Source organism: Mus pahari, chromosome 1 (genome assembly GCF_900095145.1).
Source record: "Mus pahari chromosome 1, PAHARI_EIJ_v1.1, whole genome shotgun sequence".
NCBI classification, from domain to species: domain Eukaryota; kingdom Metazoa; phylum Chordata; class Mammalia; order Rodentia; family Muridae; genus Mus; species Mus pahari.
The window spans coordinates 116,995,045-117,022,898 of record NC_034590.1 but is presented as its reverse complement, the minus strand read 5'-3'; the positions used below and the strand labels follow the sequence as shown (position 1 = coordinate 117,022,898).

Below are 27,854 nucleotides of genomic sequence, written 5' to 3'. Positions count from 1 at the left end.
TTTCTGCACGTGGGAAACTGAAACATAACTCAATGCAAGTTCAAGGCCAGTTTCTGCTACATAGCAAGTACCAACCGAGGCAGAGTTACGTACATAGTCAGACGCCTGTAACCCTGCTGGTCTGGAATGTTCTCTGTGGGCTAGGCAGGCCTCAAACTCACATAGACCTTCCTATGTCTGCCTGGCAAGTGCTGGGATTAAAGGTATGCACCACTACACGGCCCTGTTTTATCTTTTAACAATTGGGCATAGTGGTACATGCCTTTAATCCCAGCACTTGGCAGGCAGAGGTAGACCCGTCTCTATGAGCTCCAGGCCCGCCAAGGCTCTACAGTGGGGCCCTGTGTGTTTGTGTGGGGATGTGCACGCTTAGGTGCCCCTATAGGCCAGAGGCAGCGGAATTCCTGGAGCTGGGGTTACAAGGTGCTGAGAGGCACCCATTGTGGGCGATTGGAACTGAACGAGGCTCCTCTGCAAAAGAGCAAGCACCCTAAACTGCTGAGCCACCCTACCACACACACTTTATGCCACGGCACTCTTTTGTCGCTCTATAGTAAGTTTTGAAATCAGGAAGTGTTACTTCTCCAAATTTGTTCTCTTTCCAGATTGTTTTGGCCATGAGGAGTCCCCTGAGATTCCATCCGACTGTGTAGACCATTCATCCGGTGGGGATCATACTCAGCCATTGTGAGGCACCCAAGATGGGTGCTAGGAACTGAATCCCGGTCCTCTGCAAGAGCAGCATGTGCTCTTTCTTAACCACTAAACTGTCTCTCCAGTACACTAGTCCAAAAGCAGTGAACTAATTTCGACGAGAAGACCAACAACACCTCTAAACAATTTGACAGTGAACACAGAATTTAAATAGACACTGCTCCAAAGAAAACACGAGTGGTCGTGAGAAGACGGTTGAGACATTCACTATCAGGGAGACAAAATCCTCTGAGAGCCCAGCAGGGTGGCTTTACCAGAAAACAGGTAACAAGCCAAGGATTTAGAGATCGGATCCATGGCGCGCTGGGAGAATGTGAGGCAGTGCAGCCACTGAGGAGTAAAAGAACCTCGCCTGGAAAAGTCAAGCAGACTTACCAAGCAGTGCAGCTATTCCACTCTGCATACAGACAAAAACAAAACGATGACGATGACGACGACGACGATGACAGCAAGCAGGGACTCAAAGATATCTGCACTTCCATCTTTTTAATAATTCAAATATTCACCAGTGAACAGACAATTACTATTTTCAGATGTCAACATGATGGCCCAAGGGTTGTGTGGACAGCTGATAAGCCATTTCTGGGTACTCCTGTGAAGGGGTTTGTAAACTGAATGATTAGCCAGGCGCAGTGGCCCATGCCAGAAGGCCAAGGCAGAAGGAAATCAAGTTTCAGACCAATGTGAGCTATACAGTCAGACTCTGTCTCATAAAAGCGAAAGCCAGAAGGCTAGGGAGATGACTCATGGGTAGAGAGTTCGATCCTGTGGTAGCACTAGCACCTGTAAATGCAGCACTCGGATGAGAGGCAACAACAGGAGGATTTCCAGAAGTTCAAGGGCCAGTTATAAACAGCAACAAGGGCTGGAGAGATGGCTTAGCGGTTAAGAGTACTGACTGCTCTTCTGAAGGTCCTGAGTTCAAATCCCAGCAACCACATGATGGCTCACAACCATCCATAATGAGATTTGATGCCCTCTTCTAGGGTGTCTGAAGACAGCTACAGTGTACTTACATATAATAAATAAAATTAAAAAAAAAAACAGCAACAAAGGAACTCTGCCTCGATCAAGTTAATTCCTAAAATAAACGTCCTCTTGTGTATTTATAAACAGAGGCCCCTCCATTTATAATTGGCCATGTCCTGATAAAACTACTTTAAGCCAAAATATAAAGATGTATTTAATGCTGGTTCTGGGGAGATAAGTCATTTCTGAGTACAGCAGTTAAGAGCTCTTGCTGATCTTCCAGGGGACTTGGGTTAGGTTCCCAGCACCCACACCAGGTGCCTATATTCCAGCTTCAGGGGATTTGATATCCTCTACTGGCCTCTTTGGCTACTTGCATGCATAAAGTGTACATACATACACACTAAGGAACCCCTCCCCCGTATATAAACTAGAAATAATAAATTAATGTTTAAAATGCATTTGAAACCCCCAACACATCCAACCCTCACAGCCTAGTAGTGCAGTCTGCTAGAGAGTCTGGAGCCATCCTTGTGACTCACCTCTGTTGCCTAGCAATCACAAGGATGCCTTCTGCATAGACAAACAGTAAAAGATTAAACTTCTAAGGGTAAGCTAGAACGCAGCATGGTGATGCTGCCTGTAACCTAAGCACTATGAAGATCAGGAGTTCAAGCCCAGCCTGAACGACACAGCGAGGCCCTGACTCCAAAACAAAGCAAAACAGAACAGAACCCAAGCACTCAAACGAAAGAGCTTGGCTGAGAAATGCCTTAGTAGTTTATAGCAGAGGACCTGGATTCAATTCCCAGCACTCACATGAAAACTCAGTTCCAGGGGATCCAATGCCCACTTCTCTCCTCCAAGGGCATCAGGCACCATGCAGTATTTATACACATAGGTAGGCATGTAAGCAAATACTCATATATATAAGCTTTGTTTAAAAAAAGACTTTTATTTATTCTTTATTTGTCTGAATGTATGTATGTGTTCCATGTGCATGCCTGGTAACCAAGGAGGCTGAAGGCAGCAGCAGAGGTGGAACTACAGACCATTGCGAGCCATTGTGAGGGTGCATTAGTATTCAAGTCAGTCTCAGGTAAATTCTTAAGCAGAAAGCAGCCATAATCTTCGCTACATTATCACAAGAATGGTTGCTAGGATAATTGCTAATATTGTTCCCTCCGCCCCTCCTGCTCCCTGAAACCTCTTGAGCTGGGCGTTTGTAGTCTGAGTAACTCTCAGCACGACGTCTTTCGAGCTCCTTTATGATGGGTCATTAAACTCTCCTTACACTGTTCAATCACTTTCTAGTTCAAAATCTCAAACTTGTCTATACTCAACAAACCAACAAATCAACAAACCCCAGCATGATCAGGCTTGTCATAGTGATACCCCACTCCTGGTATCAACTTCTGTACTAGTTACTTTTCTATTGCTGTTACAAAACACCATGACAAAGGCAATTTATTTTTAAAAAAGTGTTGTAAGACATGGTGGTGCTCGTCTTTAATCCCGGCACTCTAAAGGCAGAGACACGTAAATCTCTGAGTTCAAGGCCAGCTTGATCTACATAGTAAGTTCCAGGGCAGCCAGGAACAAGACAAAAACAATAACGGAAGAAAGTTCTTTTTCTCTCAGTAACTATTCCCTGATTGTAAGTCCTCCGAGAAAAATGGACTTCATAATTCCCTCTTCCTTCTATAACTGAATGTTGAGTGTCTCAGTCTTGTGCTTGTCTTGTGCAAGGAATCACAGCTGCTGAGAGTTCTAGAATGCAATGGCCATGTCACAGCTGGAAGATAACGCCCCACAGGAGCTTCCTCCAGCTCTTGCTTCTCCTCCACATCCTCTTCTATGAGAGTTCCTGAACTTGGAGGGGTGATATAGATATCACATTTAGGGCTATCCATTAAAGTCACACAAATTCTCTTCAGTGTGCCCAGCCTCAACTCTGCAGCAACAGCTACCCACTACAGAACACACACACACACACACACACACACACACACACACCCCATTTAAAAAAGTTTACTACTGATCAGAACTAAGAGCAGCAGTACTTATGAGCATAAGCATAAAACGTTAAAAGGCATTGTGACAAACACACCATGTCCATTTAACAAAACAACATCAGACGTCGTGTGTGGTTGTGTGCACCTTTCATCTTAGCACTTAGTAGGCAGAGGCAGGTAGTGCTTTGTGGGTTTGCAACCAGCCTGTTCACATATCAAGCTGCAAGCCAGCCGCCACTGCATAGTGAGACTTTGTGGTGGCTTGAATGGGCTCCATAGGTCCACATATTTGAACAGTTGGTTCCCAGTCTGGATTGTTTTGGATAAAGAGATGTGTCTTTGTTGGAGGAGGAGGTATGTCACTGGGGTCACACTCTGAGGTTTCAAAAGCCCATGCTAGCTGGGAGGTGGTGGCGCACACCTTTAATCCCAGCACTTGGGAGGCAGAGGCGGGTGGATCTCTGAGTTCGAGGCCAGCCTGGTCTACAGAGTGAGTTCCAGGACAGCCAGGGCTACACACAGAAACCCTGTCTCAAAAAACCAAAATAAAATAAAAAAATAAAAATAAAAAAAAGAGAGACAGGCAATCAAAAGCCCATGCTAGGCCCAGTGTCACTGTCTCTCTCTGAGTGCTGCTGAGAGGTCAGGGTGTAACATTCTTAGCTACTGCTCCAGCACCATGCCTGCCAGCCTGCTGCCATATTCTCCGCCATGTTGGTCACCAACTGTAATCCTCTGAAACTGTAAGCAAGCCCCCACTGAAATGATTTCTTTTATAAGCGTTGCCTTGATCATGCCATCTCTTCACAGCAGTAGAAGAGTAACTAAGACAGACCCAGATGCAAACAATTTCCCCAATAGAGCCTATGACATTCGCAGCCTCATGGTTTTTAAAAATCAGGTTTACATTTTTAAAATTTATTTACTTATTTGTTTGTTTGTAAGATGGGTCCTCTTACAGCACAGAATGGCTTCCACCTAACTATGTAATCAATTATAACCTTGGATTTCTCAATTTACTGCCTCTACATCCTAAATACTGAGACCATAGGCATGTGACATCACTTAGAGTCTATGTGGTTCTCAAGACTGAACCCAGAGCTGTGTGCACGCTAGGCAAGCATGCTGCCTCCTGAGCCCCAGCCCTGATCCCGCATCTCCTGTTAATTTAACATTGTTATCATTGTGTGTGTATGATTCCTGGCAAGCACTTACCACATCATGCAGATGAAGGTCAGGGGCAACTTTTAGGAGTCAGTCTCTCCTTCTGCTGTGGGATCCCAGGAACCATCACAGTCTTCAGACTTTCATCTGCTTAGCTGTCTGGATGCCCTTCATTCTGCTTCTTCTTCTTTAATTACATTTTAAATGTGTGTGTGTGTGTGTGTGTGTGTGTGTGTGTGTGTGTGTGTGTCTGTCTGTCTGTCTGTCTGTCTGTCTGTCTGTGATCAAATGCCTCACATGGATTGAGTCAGAGAACAACTTCCTGGAGCTGGCTCTCTTGTTCTGCATGTGAGTTCTGGAGATGACCTTGGGTAGTAAGGCTTGGCAGCAGGTTCCTCTGCCTGCTGAGCTATCTCACTGGGGGATGATGTAATCATGTTGCAAGGATGGAGCCACAGGGAAGGAAAGGGTTAGGGCCAACGTTCACTGTTATAACTAGTCTACCAAAAGGAGTCCGGATTCTGATTTTAAAGATTGTACATTCTCTTGATTTTTCCAAAGACAAGTGTGTGGGTTTGAGGATCTGATGACAACCTTTCCTAAACAGAGACACAGATTAACAGTTTTCCACATTTAAATTTGGAGTTCATGCCCGTGATCAGGTTAACTTCATCTCCCGCCTATTTACTAAGAATGTTTGTGATTATTTTTGTTTTATTAACCACTTTCCCTTTATCTATAGAGGATATGTGGTTTTCTTCTTTATCTGCTATTGTGAAGAATGACCTAATTTCCTTACAGTACAATCTGTACCACCTCATAGGATCAGTGTATTGACCACACTACTGCGTTTGACTCATTGGTATTTTAGGAGGAACTTTTAGGTTTGTTGTTATATTTGTAAATTAAATGGCTGCAGGTTTACTCTTTTAAAAGATGTGAGGGAGCAGGGGAAACAGTCTAGTTGTTAAGAGTACTGGCTACTCTTGCAGAGGGCTCAGGTTTGATTCCCAACACACACATACATGGTGGCTCACAACCATCTATAACTCTGGCCCCATGGGAGCCACTGCCTTCTTCTGGCTTCCACAGGTACCAGGCACTATTACATGGCATGCTGTCATGCATGAGAACATAACACTCATACATGTAAAATAAATCTAAAAGAACAATCTGAGGGATAGGGGCTGGGGAAATAACTCACTATGGAAAGGCCTTGCTGGGTAACCATGGGAACCTGGGCTGGACGCCCGGGATCCATGTAAAATGTGGGTCGGGCAGAACCTGTAACCCCAGCACTGACAGGGGATGGAGGGATCCCAGGAGGGTCACTGTTCAACCAACTCAGTCAATAGTAGGCTCGGCAAGAGACCCTGTCTCAACTAAAAAGCAAGGGAGAGAGGTTGAGGAGATGCCTCAGTGAAAGTGTTTGTGGATGGCACAAGATCAGAGTTCTGATTTCCAGAACACAGGAACTGTCAGGTGTGTGGCAACTCACCTGCAATTGCAGCCTTGGAAGGAAGACCTTCCGAGCTTTCTGGGAGAAAGCTTGAAGTGGAAAGTCAAGCCTTCTTTGGAAAGTTTGGTTGAATGGTGTTTTGCTGGGGCAAACACGTGAAGGAAAGTTTTGTTAAAGTGGACATGGGTGAAAGGGTAAGGCAGACTCAAGAGACTCAAGAAGGAACGTTTCCCTGAAGCAGACACAGGACAGAGGATGTTCAGCTAAAGCAAGTGTGTGAATGGACACATGATGAAAGATTCTTTGCGAGACAGGCAGATTTCTGAGTTCGAGGCCAGCCTGGTTTACAAAGTGAGTTCCAGGACAGCCAGGGCTACACAGAGAAACCCTGTCTCGAAAAACCACAAAAGAAAAGAAAAAAAAAAAAAAAACAAAAATAAAAAAAAAAAAAAAAAAAAAAAAAAAAAAAAAAAAAAAAAAAGAAAAGAAAAGAAAAGAAAGATTCTTTGTTGGTCCTCATTACATTGCATAGCTGAGCTGCATTTGTTGGGGCTCCATGGAGAGAAATGCACCAAAAAAAACCTTGTGTTGTGCTGCGGTTTCTTGCCACTTCTGAGAACTCGGGCTGACTGGATGCATGTGCTAAGGCAAGACCGGTGCAGAGGCATGGCATGCGGAGGACAGTGATATTTGGAGAGTATAAAAAGAACTCCATGGAGTGATGGAGACAGAGCTTGACTTGCTGGTACAGCTAGCTATGCAACACTTGTGGGTCTCGTGTCTTCACTGATCTTTGCCTCCCTGAGAGGCACAGCCAATAACTTGTCCTGGCGCTCCTCCTGGTCCCTCCTACTGACTTGTGCCAAGGCTGAGGCCTGGCTGTCTCTGCTAGGTCATGTCACCACTGTTGCTAACCTGACTCTATGGAATTGGACTGCTGATGTATCTGTGAAGTGTTTGTGAGTGGATGGAGCCGCCGCTGCCAGCTAACTTGTGAACTCAACTGCCAATTTCCAGACCACACAGATGGGAGTTGCTCTAAAGAACCTTTCTAAACAGGTCCACTTCCCTCCACCCCCATCCTTTCTTTTCCACTACCTCTGGTGGGTGGTGGGCTACAAGGAAGCTTAAAGCATTTAAGAACCATCATTAAAAATAGGTTTGAAAAAAAAATAAAGTTATACTGGCTCGTGTTCAGGAGGTCTGGATTTGTTTTAGAACTTCTGCCTCAAAGAATAAGCTGGAGATGGCTCATCAATTAAGGGCACTTGTTGCTCTTGCAGAGGACCAGAGCGTTCTTCCTAGCTTCCACATCAGGCAGCTCACAACTGCATGTGTAGGACCAGTTTCAGGGGCTCTGGTGGCCTCTGATGACCTCAGAGGGTATCACATACACAAGCACGTTATACTAAACATACACAAATAAAAATACTTTTAAAAACAGACTAAGGGGCTGGTGAGATGGCTCAGTGGGTAAGAGCACCCAACTGCTCTTCCAAAGGTGCAGAGTTCAAATCCCAGCAACCACATGGTGGCTCACAACCATCCTTAACAAGATCTGACTCCCTCTTCTGGAGTATATGAAGACAGCAACAGTGTACTTACATATAATAAATAAATCTTTAAAAAAAAATAAAAATAAAAAAAAAACCATGCCTTTAAAAAAAAAAAAAGACTAAGGTATCAATCTTAGGCCCCCACAAACATGTGTCCATGCATATGAACACACACATACATATATGCACATACCCCACACTCAAATACACAAGAAAAGAATAAAAAAGGAAAAGGAACAAATAAGAAAATAAACTGCAGATTGACAGAAGATACTCGATGTTGACCTCTGACCTACACATACACACACATGCCTACATCATACCCACAAGCGCGTATACACGAACACTTTATTTATTTATTTATTTATTGCACCATCTTTGTTTAGTAATTCAATGTTTGTTTCTTTCACAGCAAATAATTACTTCATTGAAGTTAAAACTTCCAAATATAACTTAATAGTCTTTGAATTCAGCTCAGATCACTCAAGATGAAAATACTCTGCTAAATACAGATAACTTACAGTAACTTTTAACAGTAAATTGTCCGTAACACACACCAAGCTTTTTCCTAGACCAGTTTTAAGACGATCTGTTAGGACTCCTCGTACAGGTGAAAAACGCTCTTCAATGTTTTTGTCTTTTTATTTTTAATATAAAAGTTGGAAGGGACATTCAAGTTTCAAGTCTCCACATTGAACTTAAAAAAAAAAAATAAGTCACCATCAGTGTGTGGAGGTAACAGCCAAGTTGTGTGACTCCAGGAGGTAGAGGCCTTCGATTGGTGCTCATATTTACATATGCACAGAGTTCATACACGAACACTTTAAAAAAAGAAACAAAAAGAAAAACACGTTTCAGGAATGAAGAAGCATAGTAGGTCATGCCTGTATTTCAGCATCAGGGGTTCAAGGTCATCTTCAGCAACATAGTGAACTGGGGAAAGCCTGGATTACATGAGATCCCATTTGGGGATGAAACTCAACTGGACCCATCTATAGCACCACATAAACAGCCTCGGTGGAGTAACCCATACTTGAGAGATGAAATTCAAGGCTACCCTCTGCTATTCACTGAGTTCAAGACCACCTTAAGACACAAGACCCTGCCTCAAGAAATTGTTTTTCATGCAACTGAGCTATACCCAACTGTCCCCGTGTTTCCTAATATCTTATCTGTACTTTGTGCCTCTCCTACCCACTGCTGTGGACAGAACCCAAGTCCTTGCTAAGTAAGCACTCTATCACTAAGTTATATTCTGTGTTCATTCTTTTTTTTTAATTTATTCAATTGTTTTATTTATTTATTTATTTATTTATTTATTTATTTATTTATTTATTTAGAGACAGGTTTGTGTAGCCCTGGATGTCCTGGAACTCACTCTGTAGACCAGGCTGGCCTTGAATGCAGAAATCTGCCTGCCTCTGCCTCCCCAGTGCTGGGATTAAAGGTGTGCACCGCCATGCCTGGCATTTATTTATTTTTGAGACAAGATCTCACTATGTAGCCCTGACTAGCCTAGAACTTGTTATGTAGATCAGGCCGAACTCAAAATATTGTTTTAGTTTTTTTCTTTTCTCTCTTTTCTTCTCCTCCTCTTCCACCTCCTCTTCCTCTTCCTTCTCCTTCTTCTTGGTGCCTGTGTCTGTGCATGCTTCTGATCCCAGCACTTGGGAGTTAGTGGCGGGGCCCATAACCTACCAAGCCCCGTTTACCTGCTGCTTCCCCTGTGTACAAAGTCATACAGCTGGGATCCAGCAAGGTGTTCCAGCTTCTCTGCATGAACCTTCTTTCCAGCTATGGGGCATCTTTGTCAGATCTGTGCCAGAGACCTGTGACCTCGGACTTGCATCTCTTTTGCCTGAGGACTTGCCTACTGGCAGCTATGGGTAAGGACCATGGCCCAGCCTCTGCCCTTCCCAAAATTTAGTTTGTTCTGCCTTGTGCCAGCCAGGGCTTCTTGAACATAAGCATGACCTCTGGGCAATCATGTAGAGAATGTGTGTGAGGTAGTACTCCTGCCACAGGAAGTACTCCTGCCACAGAGGTTGCCAGAGATCAGCAGAATCTGTCCAGTGATGAAGGGCAATGTGATGAAATAAAAGAAATCAGAACTGGCATTTCCTGCATAGACTGAAAGGTGCCACAGGACAGGGAAAGGGAGAGAGTAGACAATAGTGCAATTAAGAACAAAGATTTTTAAATTTTTAAAAAACAACTTATAGCCGGGTGGTGGTGGCACATGCCTTTAATCCCAGCACTTGGGAAGCAGAGGCAGGCAGATTTCTGAGTTCGAGGCCAGCTTGGTCTACAGAGTGAGTTCCAGGACAGCCAGGGCTACACAGAGAAACCCTGTCTCGAAAAAAACAAAACAAAACAAAACAAAACAAATCTTTGAATACACGTGACTGTCTTCAGAGACACCAGAAGAAGGTATCAGAGCCCATTACAGATAGTTGTAAGCCACCATGTGGTTGCTAAGGTTCTCTGAAAGAGCAGTCAGTGCTCTTAACAACTGAGCCATCTCTCCAGCCCAAGACAGCAGTAATTTATATCATGGTGTAAAAATTAAGAAAACAGTGAGGTTGCTGTGGATGGCATAGATAGACTTGGAAACACAAGAAAGGCCATGTAGGGGTTTAGCAGAGGCAGTTCTCTCTGAGTGAGGGCCACCTGAAAGAATGGGGCCTCTTTCTGCGTGATGTATTGCATTTCCATGGGAGTTTGGCCACATCTGAGACATACTGGTTCATAATCTTAAAACACACATACATGTGTATATATTTCAAACATACAAACATGCATGTGTATTTATATATCTATACATCTATATCTACAGATAGAAAAATCTGCCACCCTAGGCACGCACTATCATATTCTCAGTTTTTGTTTTATTTTATTGTATTTAGACAACAATATAAGCCACACTTTGGAATTCTATTCTGATCCATTTCCTAGAAAGTGACCAGGTTTGAGTATGACCCAGAGGCATTTGGGCCCCTGACCACCACATACTAGGAATTATCAGCCTTACCAAGTTCAAAGTGGTGTTATCAGGCTCGAGAAGATCCAAAAGACAAAGGTTTTATAACCTTATGGCCTGAGTTTCACCTGTCTCTGTCACCTCCACCCCTCTCTATTAACTCTTGGGGGTTTCCTATGACCAACTAATGGAGAAGAAAAACTCAGGACAGGCCAGTAGAAAGCAGAAGGAACCAAAAATGGTCCGCTTGGGTTCTTCAGTTTCACCCAGGGTAAAATACAGCACTGAGGAAGGAAATGTTTAAAAACTTCAAGCAACAGATTTAGCCATTCACTTGGTGTGGGAGCAATATGTGACATAGAAGATGGGTATTCGTGGACTGCTAAGCAGTGGTGAATACAGATGGTTAGTCAGCAAGTGACCTGAAAGGGCAAGAGTGAAAGATCAGAGGCAAGTGGACATGGGGAAGAGCTACACACAAGTGGACCTGGGAGAGTGTGGGCAAAGTGTGTGCATGTCTGAGTCTCATCTTTTAATACTATGGCTGCTGGCCAGGTTTTGTTTGGGTTCACACTAATGTTGCAGTACATTTGGTCCACACATGCAGTACTATAATAACAAGAGATGCAGGATGCAACGTGTGAATGACTTAATAACGGGTGCCCTTTGGTTACAGATGGTGGTAAGTTTATCACATTGGAGGTCCCTTCTGCTCCGGGGCTTCTGTGACTAGTTCACATTGGAACCAGTGGGTTCTGAGTATTGCAGAGTGGAAGAAACCCTCAATAATGTGTGCTGCTGACATGGGCACTGCCATTTCAAGGATCCTCAGACCCATGGGACAATGGAAAAGTCTTCCTGCAATAGACTCAGAGGATGACAAGTCTTCTTCCAGTCTGTGTGTGATGTTGATAGTGTGTGCAGAAAATGTCCACCATAGCTTTCTCCCCACCTCTGATGTTTACAGTCTAATATTGCTCTCCTACAGAGACTACTCCTATTGAGATGAGCTACACCTCATCTAGTAACCAGTAATCTGGCCTAGTAACCAGGCAACTGGCAGCTGAAGAAAAGTGATTCTGGGTTTGGGGAGATGCTGAAGCAGTTACCAGCACATACTGTTTCTGTAGAGAAAATTAGTTTGGTTCCCACCATCCACAAACACCTGTAACACCAGTTTTAGGGAATCTAATGCCCTCTTCTGGCCTCCAAGGGCATCTGTTCTCATGCCCACTTAAGAACATTTAGATACACACATAATTTTTTTTAAAGATTTATTTTATGTATATAAGTACACTGTAGCTGTATAGATGGGTACAGATGGTTGTGAGCCTTCATGTGGTTGTTGGGAATTGAATTTTTAGGACCTCTGCTCTCTCCAGTCAACCCTGCTCGCTCGGGTCAACTCTGCTCGCTCAGTCCCTGCTTGCTCCAGCCCAAAGATTTATTTATTATTATATATAAGTACACTATAGCTGTCTTCAGATGCACCAGAAGAGGGCATCAGATCTTATTAAAGGTGGTTATGAGCCACCATGTGGTTTCTGGGATTTGAACTCAGGACCTTCAGAAGAGCAGTCAGTGCTCTTACCCACTGAGCGAGCCATCTCACCAGCCCTAGATACACACATAATTAAAAACAAGGGAATGTTCTAAAAAAAAAAACCCCAGCAATAATAAATAATTTAAATTCAGTTAAATTAAAATTCAGGGGTGGGGAAGAGAGAAAGAGAGAGAGAGAGAGAGAGAGAGAGAGAGAGAGAGAGAGAGTGTCAGTCTACCCTGTAACCTGTAAGCCTCAGTCTTTAGGTACAAGACTTCAGAGTCAAGCGACTTGTCAGTTTCTGACTCTTAGAATATCCCCCAATACTTGTAGGGAAATGTCTAACTCTAAATTACATCACACTAGAAGAATTCACTTTGGGTATTTAAATGAAGCACAGCCAAGCATCCCTGTGCCTGCTAAGTGGCTGGTTTACTTTGCATGTGATCCACCTTAGTTCCTTGGCCCTGGGAACCAGCCTCTGGGCCCATCTCCAGCTCAGAAACAATAGTCAATGTTTATTGGGATGGGCTGTGTGCCAAATGTTGAGGTATGCATTGCTGAAATGTTATCATGCACCTAACATTACAGCCACTCTTTATAGTCCCACTAATATCATACCATTATAGGTCAGATAAAAGTGACAGGCCAGGTACACAGCTTAATTGGGGGGAAGTGGAAGGCGACCCAGTGCTGTCTGTCCTGACTCGTGTTACAGGTAGTTGTGTGTGCTGGAAACTAAACTTATTTTCTTTACAGAAACAAAAGCTAGCGCCATTTGAGAAGAGGTACTTTGAATTGAGAAAATGCCTTCATAAGATTTGCCTGTAAGGCTGGGTGGTGTTGGCGCACACTTTTAGTCCCAGCACTCGGGATGCAGAGGCAGGCGAATTTCTGAGTTTGAGACCAGCCTGGTCTACAGAGTGAGTTCCAGGTCAGCCAGGGCTATACAGAGAAACCCTGTCTCAGAGAAAAACAAACAAACAAACAAACAAAAAAATTGTCTGTAAGCAAGTCTGTATTTTTTAAATTAGTGATTGATGTGGGAGGCCCCAGGCGATTGTGAGGTGCCATTCATGAGCAAATTGTCCCAGGGTATGTAAGAAAACAGGCTGCACAAGCTACAGGAACACACCAGCCAGTAAGCATCATTCCTGCCCTAACCCCCCTAGATGATGGACAACAAGCTGTAAGATGAAATAAATCCTTTTCTCCCCATGGTCATGGTGTTTATCACAGCCACAGAAACCCTATGCAGGACAGTCTGATACTGGAGATATGCTCCCATAATTACAGCTCTTGGGAGGCTGAGGCAGAAAGATCATGTGTTCAAGGCCAGCCTGGGACTTAGGCATAAAGAAGAACGGGAAGGCAAACAGCTATCTTCTCAATTGTGGTTAGGGCCACATGGACTATGAGGACAGGGGCGCTGAGATGAGAGGAGCCTCAGGAGGGCTTGTCTATTTTTCTGGTCCTCCCTTTGACACCACAGCATTTAGCTAAGGAAATGGGATGCTGCTTTCAGCTGTCCTGGCAGATGAAGGTCCTTCTTGATATAGGGTAAAAACCAACTTCCCTTTGACTTCTGTGGGATGGTCAGCTTCTTGCCCTATGGGGTTTTATAGAAGATTCTGGCTGGCTGCTCCCACCCTGGGAATTATCACATTTTGACTCAACTGGTATTTACAACGTGCCTGGGCTCTAGCAATGAACAAGATAGATAAGGTCTATTGTCACCCTGGTAGAGTGTCATTTGTTTTATATTTTATTTATACTATTTTACGCTTCCCTAGCACCCCGACCTCCAGGAGACAAGGGGATTCTGGGTAACCATGGCTGTCCTGGAATTTGCTCCATAGACTGGGCTGGCCTCAAACTTAAGAGATCCAACTGCCTCTGCCTCCTGACTGCTGATATTAAAGGTGTTCACACTACACCCAGGTTTTAACTTGCTTTTTTGAGACAAGTCTCACTATAAATCCTGGATGACCTAGAATTCATTAGTCAGACCATGTTGGCCTCCAAATCAGAGATCTGCCTGCTACTGTCTCCCAACTCTAGGATTAAAGGGTACCTTCTCACAGCTCATTCATTTTATACAAGGTCTCACTACACAGCCCGAGCTGCCTCTTGCCTCAGCCTTTGTAGTATTGGGACTGTAGACCACCTGGACCACGTTGACATTTTAGAGGGAGAGACATCAAGTTTCCATGTTGACACCTCTAATACCCTGAGGTTTCCGTGGAACTATCTAGTTTTTCAGATCTGACAGCCTTTGGACATGTGGCCCCAGACAAGATAGCTACACAATATGTCCATATAGCCAGGAAAATCTCCAAACTCCACCCTGGCCATATTGTAAGTAAATAGTGAAGGAAATCTTACTTCCCCATCAGGATATGGCCAGTAAGGAGTCTGAAGACAGGTCAATCTCAAACTCCCCTTTTCTCTTCTTCTCTTCGTTTAAAAGGAGTCCTTGGGGCTGAAGAAGGCTGAGTGGTATGAGTACTGGCTCTTCTTCCAGAGGACCCAGGTTTTATTTTCAGCATCTATACACTGGCTTACAACTACCTTTAAATCCAGTCTCTCTTTGCTGGCACCAGGCAGGCATGCAATGCACAGACACACACGAGGTGAAACACCCAGGCATGTAGAATTAAAAAACAAAAAACAAAACCCCTTTTTAATGTGTGCCAGTAGCTTTGCTTGAGTTTAGGCTCCTGAGAGCTCTGGAAATCAACAGGGCATCCATGTTTCACATGCTTATTCAGGGTTTCTTGGGCCTGTGGTAGTCACTAAACACAAGCTAGGTACTTACTCTGTTAGTGGTGCTGAGGAAACAGTGGCAAAGGACAAATTCCTCAGTGTCAGGAGTTATGATGTTAAAGAGTGACCCGGACTTACCTTACAGAAAGCAGAGGGAAGTATGTACGATGAAGGAGAAGAATTTGTTAGACCTGGGGATGACTCAGTGAGGAAGACTGAACTCTCAGCACTCACTCCGGGAAGTTTACAACCATCTCCAACTCCAGGTGCTCCACCTCCAGCTCCAGGTGCTCCAACACCCTTTTCCAGCTCCAGGGGCACTTGCACTCAGAAGAACAAAACCACACTTGGATACATATACATACATAATTACAAATTAACATTACAAGCCCGGAGAGAGGGCTCAGCGGTTAAGAGCACTTGCTACTCTTGGTTCAGTTCCAGCACCCACGTGGTGCCTCGCAATTGTCTATAACTCAATTTCTAGGTGGTACAATCCTTCTTCTGGCCTTCACAGGCACTGTGTGTAACGGATGCGTGCATATACTCAAGTAAACAGACATATACATAAAAAAAAAAAAAAAAAGCCTCATGGAGCCAAAGCAAGAAAGCGGCCCTGGTCACCGGTGATGCTTCAATTCCTCAGGGGAAGACTGGATGTTCTGAAAGATGGCACAACTCAGAACTCACCAGAGAGAAAAATACCAATACCGTGTGCTGTCACATGCCTGTTGTCACTCTGTGACAAGTCCCAGGCCAAGCAGGGCTACACAGTGAGACTTCACCTCAGAACAAACAGTAACAAGAGGCCTTGGCTTTTCAGTACTTCTTATGCTGAACATACTTCTACACACATCAAATCCAAGTGTTATTATTAATGCTCCTGTGACACAACAGACCCCTTCTTTACTTCTGCACATAACTCTTCTCAAAGTGGCCAACTGGACCTGAAACCATTTAAACTGGGAACACTTAGAACAAAGGCCAAAGGGCCCCCACACCCCTTAGGCACGTTATTACTATCTGTGATAGTAGTTATTTTTGGTTATCCATTTGACTACATCTGGATTTCACTAAAACCCAAAAATGGAAGAACACATATGTGAACAATTTTGCCTACTCTGAAGTGGGAAAACCCACTGCTTTGTGTGTTTAAGAGGATTTCTCAGTGTAGTCCTTGGTGTCTTGGAACTTGCTATGTAGACCAGGCTGGCCTCAAACTCGGTTGATCTGCCTGCCTCTGCCTCTGCCACCCCAGTGCTGGGAAGCCGGCTTGGTGGAAGATCCACTTTAATCCACATCTTTGGGGAGGGAGAACACACCTTTATTTTTGTTATTCAGAGTCAGAAAGAAGATGCACCTTCTGCTGGAAACTGAAAGACATGAAACAAGCTTTTCCTCCTTGCCACCTCCCAGGACAGGGCTTCTCTGTGTAGCCCCACTTGTCCTGGAGCTGACTCTGTAGACAACGCAGGCCTCAACTCACAGAGATTTGCCTGCCTCTGCCACCACCACCAGGCTGCTTTAACTCTTTGCCTACTTGCTCTCACTTTCGTTGACAAGTCTGCTCTGTCACTGGCACCTACTTCTTTGGGATTCTGATGTACAATGAAGACCAACTGAGACATCCATTCTTGTTGACTGAATGATGACTGGAATTTTGAACCTTCCATGTTTAGAGCCACATATATACTGTTTTAAAAATAAAAATCCAATATTAACGGAAAAAATCGTGCCAAGCCCCCAGGCCTGTGCAATCTTATGCAGACACCAGGGTGGATCTCTAAATCCCTTCAGGTCTACTGACTTCCCAGGGTCCAAAACTCTACTCCTTAGCTTCTCCCCCCCCCCTTTTTTTTTTTTTTTTTTGAGACAGGGTTTCTCTGTGTAGCCCTGGCTGTCCTGGAACTCACTCTGTAGACCAGGCTGGCCTCGAACTCAGAAATCCGCCTGCCTCTGCCTCCCAAGTGCTGGGATTAAAGGCATGCGCCACCAACGCCCGGCACTCCTTAGCTTCTTACTCAGGGTGACACCTCACACTGGCACTAAGAAGCTCGCCAGAACACTGTCTCCAGACAAAGCCTAAACACTTGATCTGAGTGACCGGTGTCGCACCCGGTGGGCGTCACGTGACAGACTCGGCGTTCCTCCAATCGCCGTGCGAGTAGCGGGGATTCCATCTAGAGCTTGGCCTCAGGCCTACAACGCCCTGCCCTTCCATTCCCCGAACGGGCCGGCTTTTTACTACCAAGCAGCTAGCACTGATTCTCAAGTGTTTCCCTCTCAAACAGCTTCAAGGGGCTCGGGCCTATAGCGCACTCAGCTCCGGAAGTGACGTCTCCCAGAGGGGCCGGAAGTGGCAGTGGAGGGAGGGAAGATGGCGGAGGTGGTGAGTCCGGTGCCCGGGGCGGGGCGGAGGGAGCCAGGGGAGGTGGGTAGAGCCCGAGGCCCCCCAGTAGCCGACCCTGGCGCCGCGCTGTCTCCCCAGGGGGAGATAATCGAGGGCTGCCGCCTGCCCGTGCTGCGGCGCAACCAGGACAACGAAGATGAGTGGCGTGAGTGACGTCGGGGGGCGGGTCCAAGGAACCTGAGGGCGAGGGGCGGGAGGGAGTCAACGATCGCACGGGAGGGGGAGGGGCTTCTGCAATCCCGGGGCGGTCGCAGACACGCGGGAGGAGGGGCGTGGCTTTTTGGGCGTACGGAGATGATCCGGGCGGGGCTTGGAGAGAGGTGTCACTTGGTGACTAAAGGGGTCTTGAACCAGCCCTTCTGAGTGCTGGGACATCGGCCTCCAGCCTGGAGGTGGGATTCAGGTCGAAGGGTGGAGTCTCCCGACCTGCCTTGGCTAAGACCCCCTGTCTGTGTTGTTCCCATAGCCCTGGCTGAGATCCTGAGCGTGAAGGACATCAGTGGCCGGAAGCTCTTCTATGTCCATTACATTGACTGTGAGTCCTGGGCCTGGATGGAGTGGGGTTGCTGGACAGGGTTGAGGGCAGCCTCTGGCATTCCCTCCTGAGCCGTTTTCACTGCTGCAGTCAACAAACGTCTGGATGAATGGGTGACTCACGAGCGGCTGGACTTAAAGAAGATCCAGTTTCCCAAGAAAGAGGCCAAGACACCTACCAAGAACGGACTTCCTGGGTCCCGCCCCGGCTCTCCCGAAAGAGAGGTGGTGAGTAGGTCCCCCATTTCATCTTTTCTCTCCTGCCTCTTCCTTCTTGCATCTCTTGGCCTCAGGGGTACCTGAATGGGCAGGAGGCAGCATTCTTCTGCCATGGCTTCAGCTTGCAAAGGATGGGCACCAGGTTGCAGGCGTAGCTTCCAGAGTCCAGTACTGCCTTGCTTTAGGGAAGGCAGAGGGTGGGATTCGATCACTCCATGCTGAGGGGCCCATCCTCCCCTTCGCCATCCCACCACCATCCCCACCCCAGAGGAAGACCCTGGACCTATCTCTGCAGCCGGCCTCCGCCCAGGCCAGCGGGAAGACCTTGCCAATCCCGGTCCAGATCACACTCCGCTTCAACCTGCCCAAGGAGCGGGAGGCCATCCCAGGTGGCGAGCCTGACCAGCCGCTCTCCTCCAGCTCCTGCCTGCAACCCAACCACCGCTCAACGGTACCCTCAGCAATTCCAGGGACCTTGCTTTCTTCTCAGGTCCCACCTTCTCTACCTTCTGACCCACCTTTCCTGGTTTCTCTCTGCAGAAACGGAAGGTGGAGGTGGTTTCACCAGCAACCCCAGTGCCCAGCGAGACAGCCCCAGCCTCGGTTTTCCCTCAGGTGAGTCTCCAGTCCTTTTTTCATGTGTCTGAATGTTTCGTCTGTGTCATCCATGTGTTCTACTTGCATGCCTGGTGCAGGTGGCCAGAAGAGGGCATTGGAGCCACTGAAACTGGAGTTAGAGATGGTTGTGAGCCACTCTGTGTCCTGGGAAAAGAACCCATGTCCTTTGAAGATCAGGGCTCTTAACCACTGAGCCATCCCAATAGCCTGTCTGGTCTTCCCCCTCTTCTTCCTTGCTGTCTAGCATCCTCCTCCAGGATCATCTCACGGTCACCCTTTCTCTTCTTTCTTGTCCACAGAATGGATCAGCCCGCAGGGCAGTGGCAGCCCAGCCTGGACGGAAGCGGAAATCTAATTGCTTGGGCACTGATGAGGTGGGTCTTGAGGAGCAGAGGAAGAAGGAAGCCGGGAAAGGGGAGCGGGCTTGGGCATGGCATTCACTTGGTGAGGCGTTAGGCAGGGAGGGTGGTGGTTGGGGGCCAAGCAGATGAACCATTGGGCTGTTTTTTAATCTACTACCAATTTCTGACCTCGGTTTAATTTGGAAGTGGAGGTTATGGGCCTTAGCCAATGTCAGACTTACAGGAAGGAACCAATGGCAGTGTTGTGAGCCACGGTCTACTTAACTGCTATCATCTAGTATCTTCCATTTGCCTTGGGCAGGATTCTCAGGACAGCTCAGATGGAATACCGTCAGCACCACGCATGACTGGCAGTCTGGTGTCTGACCGGAGCCACGACGACATTGTCACCCGGATGAAGAACATTGAGTGTATTGAGCTTGGCCGGCACCGCCTCAAGCCGTGGTACTTCTCCCCGTACCCACAAGAGCTTACCACGCTACCTGTCCTCTACTTGTGCGAATTTTGCCTCAAATATGGCCGTAGCCTCAAGTGTCTGCAACGCCACTTGGTATGAGGGGTCTTGGGAGGCTGCCTATTCAGTGTGCCCTCACCAGTCCCCACCTGATCCTCCTTTTGTCCTTAGACCAAATGTGATCTTCGGCACCCTCCAGGCAATGAAATTTACCGCAAGGGCACCATCTCCTTTTTTGAGATTGATGGACGGAAAAACAAGGTTAGTGGCTTGGGCATGGCTGGGGTTAAGTCATATGAACAACCATTTCCTGCTCAGAACAGTTGACCACTCTGGCTATGATCAGTTCACTGTTTTTATTGAATTCCTGATACAGAGCAGATGTACAGAACACTGGGATTTAGAGAAATTCTCTTTTCTGAGAGGTCACTGTCACAGCAGAGCAGACATGACAGCTACTCAGATCCCAGTAACAGAGGGTGGGTCAGCAGGGTTCACAGGAAGCTGTCATCATAGCTTGGCGGTGTGTATACCTATAATCCCAGTGCTCAGAAAACTCCTGAGTTCAAGATTAGTCAGGGCTGTAATGAGTTGCAAGCCAGCCTGAGCTATAAAGTAAGAAAGAACTATCTTGGGACCAAAACAAAAAAAAAGGCAGCAAAGGTTAAATAAAAATTAGAGGCAGTTAAAGAACAGTTTGGCCCAGCATTGTACATTTATAATCACAGCATCCAGGAAGCTGGTGCTAGAGGAGTTGACATTCAAGGCCAGTCTGAACTGCATAGTAAGATCCTTTCTCAAAACCAAGTTAAGCCGGGCGGTGGTGGCGCACTCCTTTAATCCCAGCACTTGGGAGGCAGAGGCAGGTGAATTTCTGAGTTTGAGGCTAGCTTGGTCTACAAAGTGAGTTCCAGGATAGCCAGAGCTATATAGAGAAAAACCCTGTCTCAAAAAAAGCAAAAACAAAAACAACAACAACAAAAAAGGTTAAAAACAGGATCTTTGAGCCGGGCATGGTGGTGGACACCTTTAATCCCAGCACTTAAGAGGCAGAGGCAGGTGGATTTGCGGATTTCTGAGCGAGGCCAGCCTGGTCTACAGAGTGAGTTCCAGGATAGCCAGAGCTATATAGAGAAAAACCCTGTCTCAAAAAAAGCAAAAACAAAAACAACAACAACAAAAAAGGTTAAAAACAGGATCTTTGAGCCGGGCATGGTGGTGGACACCTTTAATCCCAGCACTTAAGAGGCAGAGGCAGGTGGATTTGCGGATTTCTGAGCGAGGCCAGCCTGGTCTACAAAGTGAGTTCCAGGAGAGCCAAGGCGATACAGAGAAACCCTGTCTCAAAAAAACAAACAAAAAAACAAGTTAAAAATAGTATCTTTGGTTGTGTGTGCTGGTACATCCTTTTTTCCCAGCATTCAGGAAGCAGAAGCAGGCAGGTCTCTGCTGGTGTATAGGGAGTTCCAGGCCAGCCAGAGCTAATACAGTCAGATCTGCTTTGAAATAGTTTGCAGGTTAACCTGTGAGCCTGGAGATATCGAAGAGAACATACTTAGATAGTTTTTTTTTGTTTGTTTTTTGTTTTTTGTGTTTTTGGAGACAGGGTTTCTCTGTGTAGCCCTGGCTGGCCTGGAACTCACTTTGTAGTTCCAGGCTGGCCTCGAACTCAGAAATCCGCCTGCCTCTGCCTCCAGAGTGCTGGGATTAAAGGTGTGCGCCACCACGCTCGGCACTTAGATAGTTCTAAGCAGTTGGATTTAGACATGCAGGCACTGATGTACCAGGAAGTACATGCAAAAAAGAAAATGGAAAAGAAGAGGTGATGAGGGAAGAAGGTCAAAGGTCGGGTGACAGGAACAAGATGAGTGGGAAAGAGCAGGTTTGGGTTTCTCTAGGTGACAGGTGTGGAGGTCCTTGAGATAATACACTTTTTAAGGCCTCCAGGGTACGGAGGGAGAGAGGCAGATACCTGGATTGGTTTGGGAGCTCACCTTGAAGAGGAACTTCTTCTCCAAGAAGATACAAAATTCCATGTCAATCTGCATTAAGTGTGGTGTTTGGGTAGATGACCAGCAGTGGCAAAGCTGTCTGAAATTCCTCTAGAAGCCATGTGTGATAAGGGAGCCAGTCCAGAGTACTGTAGGGAAAATCCCTGAGGCTGGCAGTTCCTTAACTCTCCACTGGAGAATAGCAGACCAGTTCTCAGGAAGGATCACTGTGGCTAGGGCATTTGGGGTCTGACACTCGAAGAACAGCCACATGGGTAGAACTTCTCTCCTAAGGCTGAGTCCATTTGGAAACTTAAAAAAAAAAAAAAACTCACTGTGTGCCCCTAGCTGACTGATTTCAAACTTGTATCTACCTCTGCCTTCTAAGTGCTGAGGTTATAGGTATATACTACCATTCCTGGCTTGTAAATGTTGACTATTGTTAAGTTGAACAGAAGGCAGTGTAGGTCCAGGGCAGGCTTTGCTGAGTATGTGTAAGCTTTAGAGCTCACCCTGGGGGCAGGCAGTTGGATATCAGTATGTAGGTTTCTGGTGACTGAAGAAGTAATGCTGATCTAAGCAGTGGTGATAATCTGACTGGTGGGGTGGGCCAGGGTCCTGGGAGGGAAGCTCGACCCTCTCAACTGGAACAACAAAGAATGCTCCTCAGAGCCCTTGAGATTGCTCAGTGGGTAGCAGTGCTTGTCACACAAGCCTGGCCACCTGAGTTCAGTCTGTAGAACCCATAGTGGAAGGAGAACGGACTCCCCTGAGGTTCCTGACTTGGGTGTGCATGTTGTGTACGGGCACATCTGCAGGCACCCGTGGCATAGGACAGGTTAACTCAGCAGAACCCCAGAGGGTTGACTGGCAGGTCTTTTCTTTTACAGAGCTACTCACAAAACCTGTGTCTTCTGGCCAAGTGTTTCCTGGACCACAAAACACTGTACTATGACACAGACCCTTTCCTCTTCTATGTAATGACGGAGTATGACTGCAAAGGCTTCCACATCGTAGGCTACTTCTCCAAGGTCAGCACCCATCCAGGCTGTCCCTCAGCCTTGCCCTGAGCCTGGCATTCTTTAAAATCTACCTACTCTTACTCCAGGAGAAAGAATCCACAGAAGATTACAATGTGGCCTGCATCTTGACTCTGCCTCCCTATCAGCGCCGGGGCTACGGCAAGCTGCTTATTGAGTTCAGTGAGTATGTGCTGCCTGACCAGGAGCTGGCAGGCTAAGACTGTGTGGGTGTACCCTCATCTGTCCTTTGCAGACAAACCAGTCACCAGGAGAGCTGCCAGAAATAAAGGAGACTCTACCAAGGTCCTTTCCTCAGTTGACTGCCCTGTCTCCTGGAGCATCCAGCATCCACTTCTCTTTGGCTAAAGGCCTGTGAGCCATACAACTTTTCCAATCTGGAGCTCTGAGCAGCTTGGGTAGCTCCTCATGTTCATCTTTGATGTGCATCCTAAAAGTTTGGTCAAGGACCACTGGTTGTGCCTGAGCCTTGCAGGCAGTAGGTATTTAAAAAGGCATACAACCACTAAAAGACAGAATTTTATCCTGCTTCTTTGTAAGGCTAGTCTTTGAGAACCGAAGCGGGCCTTGGCCTCTTTTAAGGACACGGACTCCTAACTCTGAAATCCATCCCCAACCCATTCATTTAGCCCTTCTCTGACCCAAGAGTCAGGAAAAACGCTTTAGCTTTTTTGGTTGGAAGTCATGATCTGTTTGGAGTAACTTCCTGATTAGAGCAGGTGAAAGGAAACTCAAAGGCAAACCATGAAGATGTGTCTGCTTTTGCCTAGTAGGACACACAAATGCCAATAGATTGATAAAAGGGTAGGGAGGCAATCATTGAACACGGTTCCTAACTAGAGGCAAATATGGCTTCCAGTGGACTTGTGGGACTGTCAGCTCTCTTCCCCAACACCAGCCTCTCCCTCTCCTCTTGTCCAAGAGTGCTTTAGCAAAGAGGGTGAGACTACCAATAGAGATTCAGCCAGGAGCAGAGAGTGCTCGGATCATCATGAGGCCAGTAGAGCTGAGGGGAAGGAAGGATGTCTCCAAACTAACGGGGACATCCCAGGGCCCTGACTAGATAAAGAGCTATCAGCTCTTTGGGGCCTAATGGTCTCAGGGACTGTCTGGCAGTGCCTAGTGGTCAACACAAGTAAGAGAAAGGGCCACCAAGGGTCAGGTACCTGGCTCTGAGGAGCCCCCTGTCCTTTCCTATTATGTCCTTAACCACCCAGGCCGTTCTGCTGAGAGCAGCTGACATTCCCAGGATCACCGGTACTTAAACTGGGGACATTGAAAAAGTTCCCGTGTCCTCAGACCACAAAGGGTTCCCTCACTACTGCCATGCACCCAGCACAGGCTGGCAGGGCAGTGACCCATCCCGTCGGCCTGCACTGGCTGACAGTACCCAACCGGAGCTGCTTTGCTAGATGCCTTTGGCCCCCTAGATGCAGGCAGGGAGCTGCTGGTCCACCCCGAGGGTGAGAGGCAGGCAGCCCAGCTCCAAAGTCTCTCCTTCCTTGTAAGCTGCTGTGTACATGTGACGCTTACCCTGCCTATTTGTGCTCTATTACTTTAGGCTATGAACTCTCGAAAGTAGAAGGGAAAACAGGAACTCCTGAGAAACCCCTGTCAGACCTTGGCCTCCTATCCTACCGAAGTTACTGGTCCCAAACCATCTTGGAGATCCTGATGGGGCTGAAGTCGGAGAGCGGGGAGAGGCCACAGATCACCATCAAGTGAGCCCAAATGCCCGCCTGGGGGGTTGTGGCATGGCCTGTCTGTCCCTGGGGTTTCTGGGGACTTAACTTTCCCACACTTCCACCCCCACAGTGAGATCAGTGAAATCACTAGTATCAAGAAAGAAGATGTCATCTCCACACTGCAATATCTCAATCTCATCAATTACTACAAGGTTAGGAGGCATGCTCAGGGGATAGGTGAGGAATGTGGGATGCAGGCTCTGAGCTGGAGCTGACATGAGCTGGCTCTATCTCTTGATCAGGGCCAGTATATCCTAACTCTGTCTGAAGACATCGTGGATGGGCATGAGCGGGCTATGCTGAAGCGGCTCCTTCGGATTGACTCCAAGTGTCTGCACTTCACTCCCAAAGACTGGAGCAAGAGAGGAAAGTGGTGACACACGCTACCCATTGCAACACCATGAGAGCCAGCTGAACCACGAGAGCTGGTCAAACCATGGCTGGCACCCTGTCTTGTCCCATTTGAGCTTCGAAGAGGCACGCACAGGGAGACAGGCCAAAGGACAGACCCAAAAGGAGAGGAGGCCTAGGAGGGGCCACTAGTGGCCAGTGCCAAGGCAAGCTCAGGTCTAGGCCAACTCCGAGGACAGCTGGCTTATTGGCCCAGGTGCTCTGAACACGTGGACTGGAGGGATCCAGGCAGCTGTGTACATTTAGATGGGTGGGGAGCATTCTGTACAGGACCGGTGATTGTAAAAATTTCTTTTATAAAGGAGGAACTGGAGGGTGGGGTGGGCGCTGGTTGCAAAGTTCTGGCCCCTCTTGCCCCCAGAAATAAATTGTTTATATAGGCAGAGCTATCAGGAGTTCTTACCAGACTGGGTACCATGCAATGCCAGCTTCATGGTGCTAAGGTGCCCACAGACTCAGGCATTGTGAAGATCTCATTTATTGGGATAAAAACAGTCGCTCCAAAGTGGTGAGAAGGGATCTGTGACTGTCATTCTCATGATCTGGTTCTCAGTCCTCAGGGACCTGGGCGTGAATCTGCAACAGGAGTCACTTCTACTTTGTGACTTATAATACACAGCAGTTGGGTGGGGACCCAGCTGCTCAGGGTGACAGCCCCTTCTAAGAGAAAAGTGGGGAATGCCTCCCACCACTCCATAGTCTGGACCTCTGTAGCCATGATTCCCGTGGTGTTTATTGCACTAAAGCCCCCAAATCACTAGAGAGATGAGTCAAACCGGGTAGGAGGACTGACCAAGCCTGAGGGGAAAGGGGCTCCTGAGTATACGTACCGCTGCTGCGAGGCTGGGCCAACCTAGGGCCCTATGCACTTTGGCATCTGGACCCGGGACCGTTTCCAGACCCCACAAGGTGAAATGGCTGAAGCTGCCGGTGGCCCCAATAAGGCGATCCTGGAAAAGGCTGGGTTCAGAATCGAGACAGCAGCTACTGCCCTCACCCCAAACCTACCATCTCCCTCTGCTCACGAAGTCCCGCTCCAGCGCCTCATCCGCTTTGTCCTCCGCGTCCCCTGAGAAGTTCAGCTTCCCTATCAGCCCCTCTCCCTTCTCCTCCGTCACCATCACGAATCCCGCAAACCCTGGCGGCACAGCTACCTCCTCGCCCCGCAGGCCGCGACCGCGAAAGGACACCTGTAGCCCTGCAGGAGAGACATGCAAAGCCATCAGGCCGGCCGGGCCACGGGAGAAAGTACCCGTGCCGCGGGGCCTGCTCGGACTCACCGTCTGCATCGTGGCGGACGGCGGGCGTGAAGAAGCGATCCACCGGGGCGGGCCGGCTGACCAGAACATCGCAGGGCAGGAGGTGCAGCTTAGCCGGTGCGGCGCCACGCAGCGAGCCAGGGCGCAGGTGAATACGCTGCTTCCCGTCCGCCGCTTCCTCCGGGTTCTTCATCTCAGATGTTTGTAGGTTCAGGCAAAAGCTGGCGGGTGAGGAACGCAGGGCCTGTCGGGAGACCGAGCACACTAGATGCAGAGCCTTATGGGAATCGTAGTCTTTTCTCTGGTTGTTCTCTGTGAGTACACGCCTTCCTGTGCTCAAGTCTTTATGTATGATCTCATTCTTGTGCCTCCATTTCCCCAGTGCTGGGGTTTAGCTTGCGCCACCGTGCCCACCCAGCCCTAATATTTTTATGGTTTTTGTTGTTTGAAAGCAAACAAACAACAACAACAACAATAACAAACTAAACGGATTCCTAGAAGACGGATTCCTATTTAAACAGGTTGTCTGATAAACTATTTTTGGTGGTGATGAGGATCAGGGCCTTGGACATATCAAGCACGTGCTCTAGAACTACCATCCTGTAGGGAAAAAGGGCCAAAGAATGAACACCCGACCCCTGACTTGACTCTAAAACCAGTGTAAATGTTACAGCTCTGAGGAGAAAGATATCCTGGCAGCTGGGAGCCAAAAATACCACAAAATCACATCCTACAACAAACCTCACAGGAGAGAGTTATTGGAAAAGAGACAGGAGGGAGGGTGGCTGTCTCTGCTCACAAGAGAAGCAGCAAAGAACTGAGGCAGAGGGTTTTTGGAGGTGGGGCAGAGCTATCCAGAGTGCTCCGAGAATGGAGGGATTTTGTGACCTGATGTTGGGGCAGCTCAGGGACTGATGCAACTTGTGGCTTCATCTTGGGTGGGTTTTGTTGTTTTGTTTTTTCTTGTCTGTCTGTCTGTCTGTCTGTCTGTCTGTTTGTTTGTTTGAGACAAGGTTTCTTTGTGTAGTCCTGGCTGTCCTGGAGCTCACTCTGTAGACCATGCTGGCCTCGAACTCAGAAATCCACCTGCCTATGCCTCCCGAGCGCTGGGATTAAAGGCGTGCGCCACCACTGCCCGCTTGTTTTTTTTCTTTAAGGCAGGGTCTGGTTAATTTTCAGTGGGGCTGGACATAATGATTAGATAAGTCTTGAGGGCAGGGCCTAGCGGCTCAAACCTCAAGGGAAACACCCTGCCCCTGGCCTGTCTCCATGCCTTAAGACTTGGAGATTCCTGCCAGGCATGGTGGCACACACCTTTAATCCCAGCGCTCGGGAGGCAGAGGCAGGTGGATTTCTGAGTTCAAGGCCAGCCTGGTCTACAGAGTGAGTTCCAGGAAAGCCAGGGCTACACAGAGAAACCCTGTCTCAAACAAAACAAAACAAAATACTTGGAGATTCCAGCAAATAATGTTTCAAAGTTGGTCTCCAAGCAATACTTCCAGCTGTGCTGTATTTTTCTACCAGCTCAATCTGCACATGCCCCACAAGCTCACTGCACATGCCCCACCAGCTCACACGGCACATAACCCACCAGCTCTCTGCACATGCCCCACCAGCTCACACTGCACATGCCCCACCAGCTCAC

General features: G+C 47.4%; 2 protein-coding genes across 5 annotated transcripts in view; one reads left to right on the top strand and one right to left on the bottom strand.

Annotated features, from left to right (window-relative positions):
• Nucleotides 1-17,478: 17,478 nt before the first annotated feature.
• Kat5 (lysine acetyltransferase 5) lies at nucleotides 17,479-25,335 on the top strand. Of its 4 annotated transcripts, XM_021186888.1 has the most exons (14): nucleotides 17,479-17,555; nucleotides 17,655-17,721; nucleotides 18,043-18,111; nucleotides 18,202-18,338; nucleotides 18,625-18,780; nucleotides 18,870-18,944; nucleotides 19,247-19,321; nucleotides 19,611-19,859; nucleotides 19,935-20,024; nucleotides 22,645-22,785; nucleotides 22,863-22,956; nucleotides 24,356-24,515; nucleotides 24,610-24,691; nucleotides 24,782-25,335. In XM_021186888.1, exons 1-14 carry the CDS (start codon nucleotides 17,544-17,546, stop codon nucleotides 24,914-24,916), a joined length of 1,542 nt encoding a protein of 513 aa, XP_021042547.1. In that variant the 5' UTR covers nucleotides 17,479-17,543; the 3' UTR covers nucleotides 24,917-25,335. The 4 variants fall into 4 exon arrangements, with proteins under 4 accessions (XP_021042547.1, XP_021042563.1, XP_021042538.1 ...); XM_021186904.1 differs by lacking the exon at nucleotides 18,625-18,780; XM_021186879.2 differs by having other exon boundaries at nucleotides 17,479-17,721.
• A 76-nt stretch (nucleotides 25,336-25,411) lies between these two features.
• Rnaseh2c (ribonuclease H2 subunit C) overlaps nucleotides 25,412-27,854 on the bottom strand; it is a 42,364-nt gene continuing 39,921 nt past the window's right edge. The window contains exons 2-5 of the mRNA XM_021214330.2: nucleotides 26,231-26,453; nucleotides 25,976-26,148; nucleotides 25,781-25,900; nucleotides 25,412-25,526 (exon numbers count right to left, since the gene is read on the bottom strand). Of these exons, the coding sequence (XP_021069989.1) occupies nucleotides 25,500-25,526; nucleotides 25,781-25,900; nucleotides 25,976-26,148; nucleotides 26,231-26,402 (492 nt within the window). The 5' untranslated portion in view covers nucleotides 26,403-26,453 and the 3' untranslated portion in view covers nucleotides 25,412-25,499. The remainder of the gene's footprint in view (nucleotides 25,527-25,780; nucleotides 25,901-25,975; nucleotides 26,149-26,230; nucleotides 26,454-27,854) is intronic.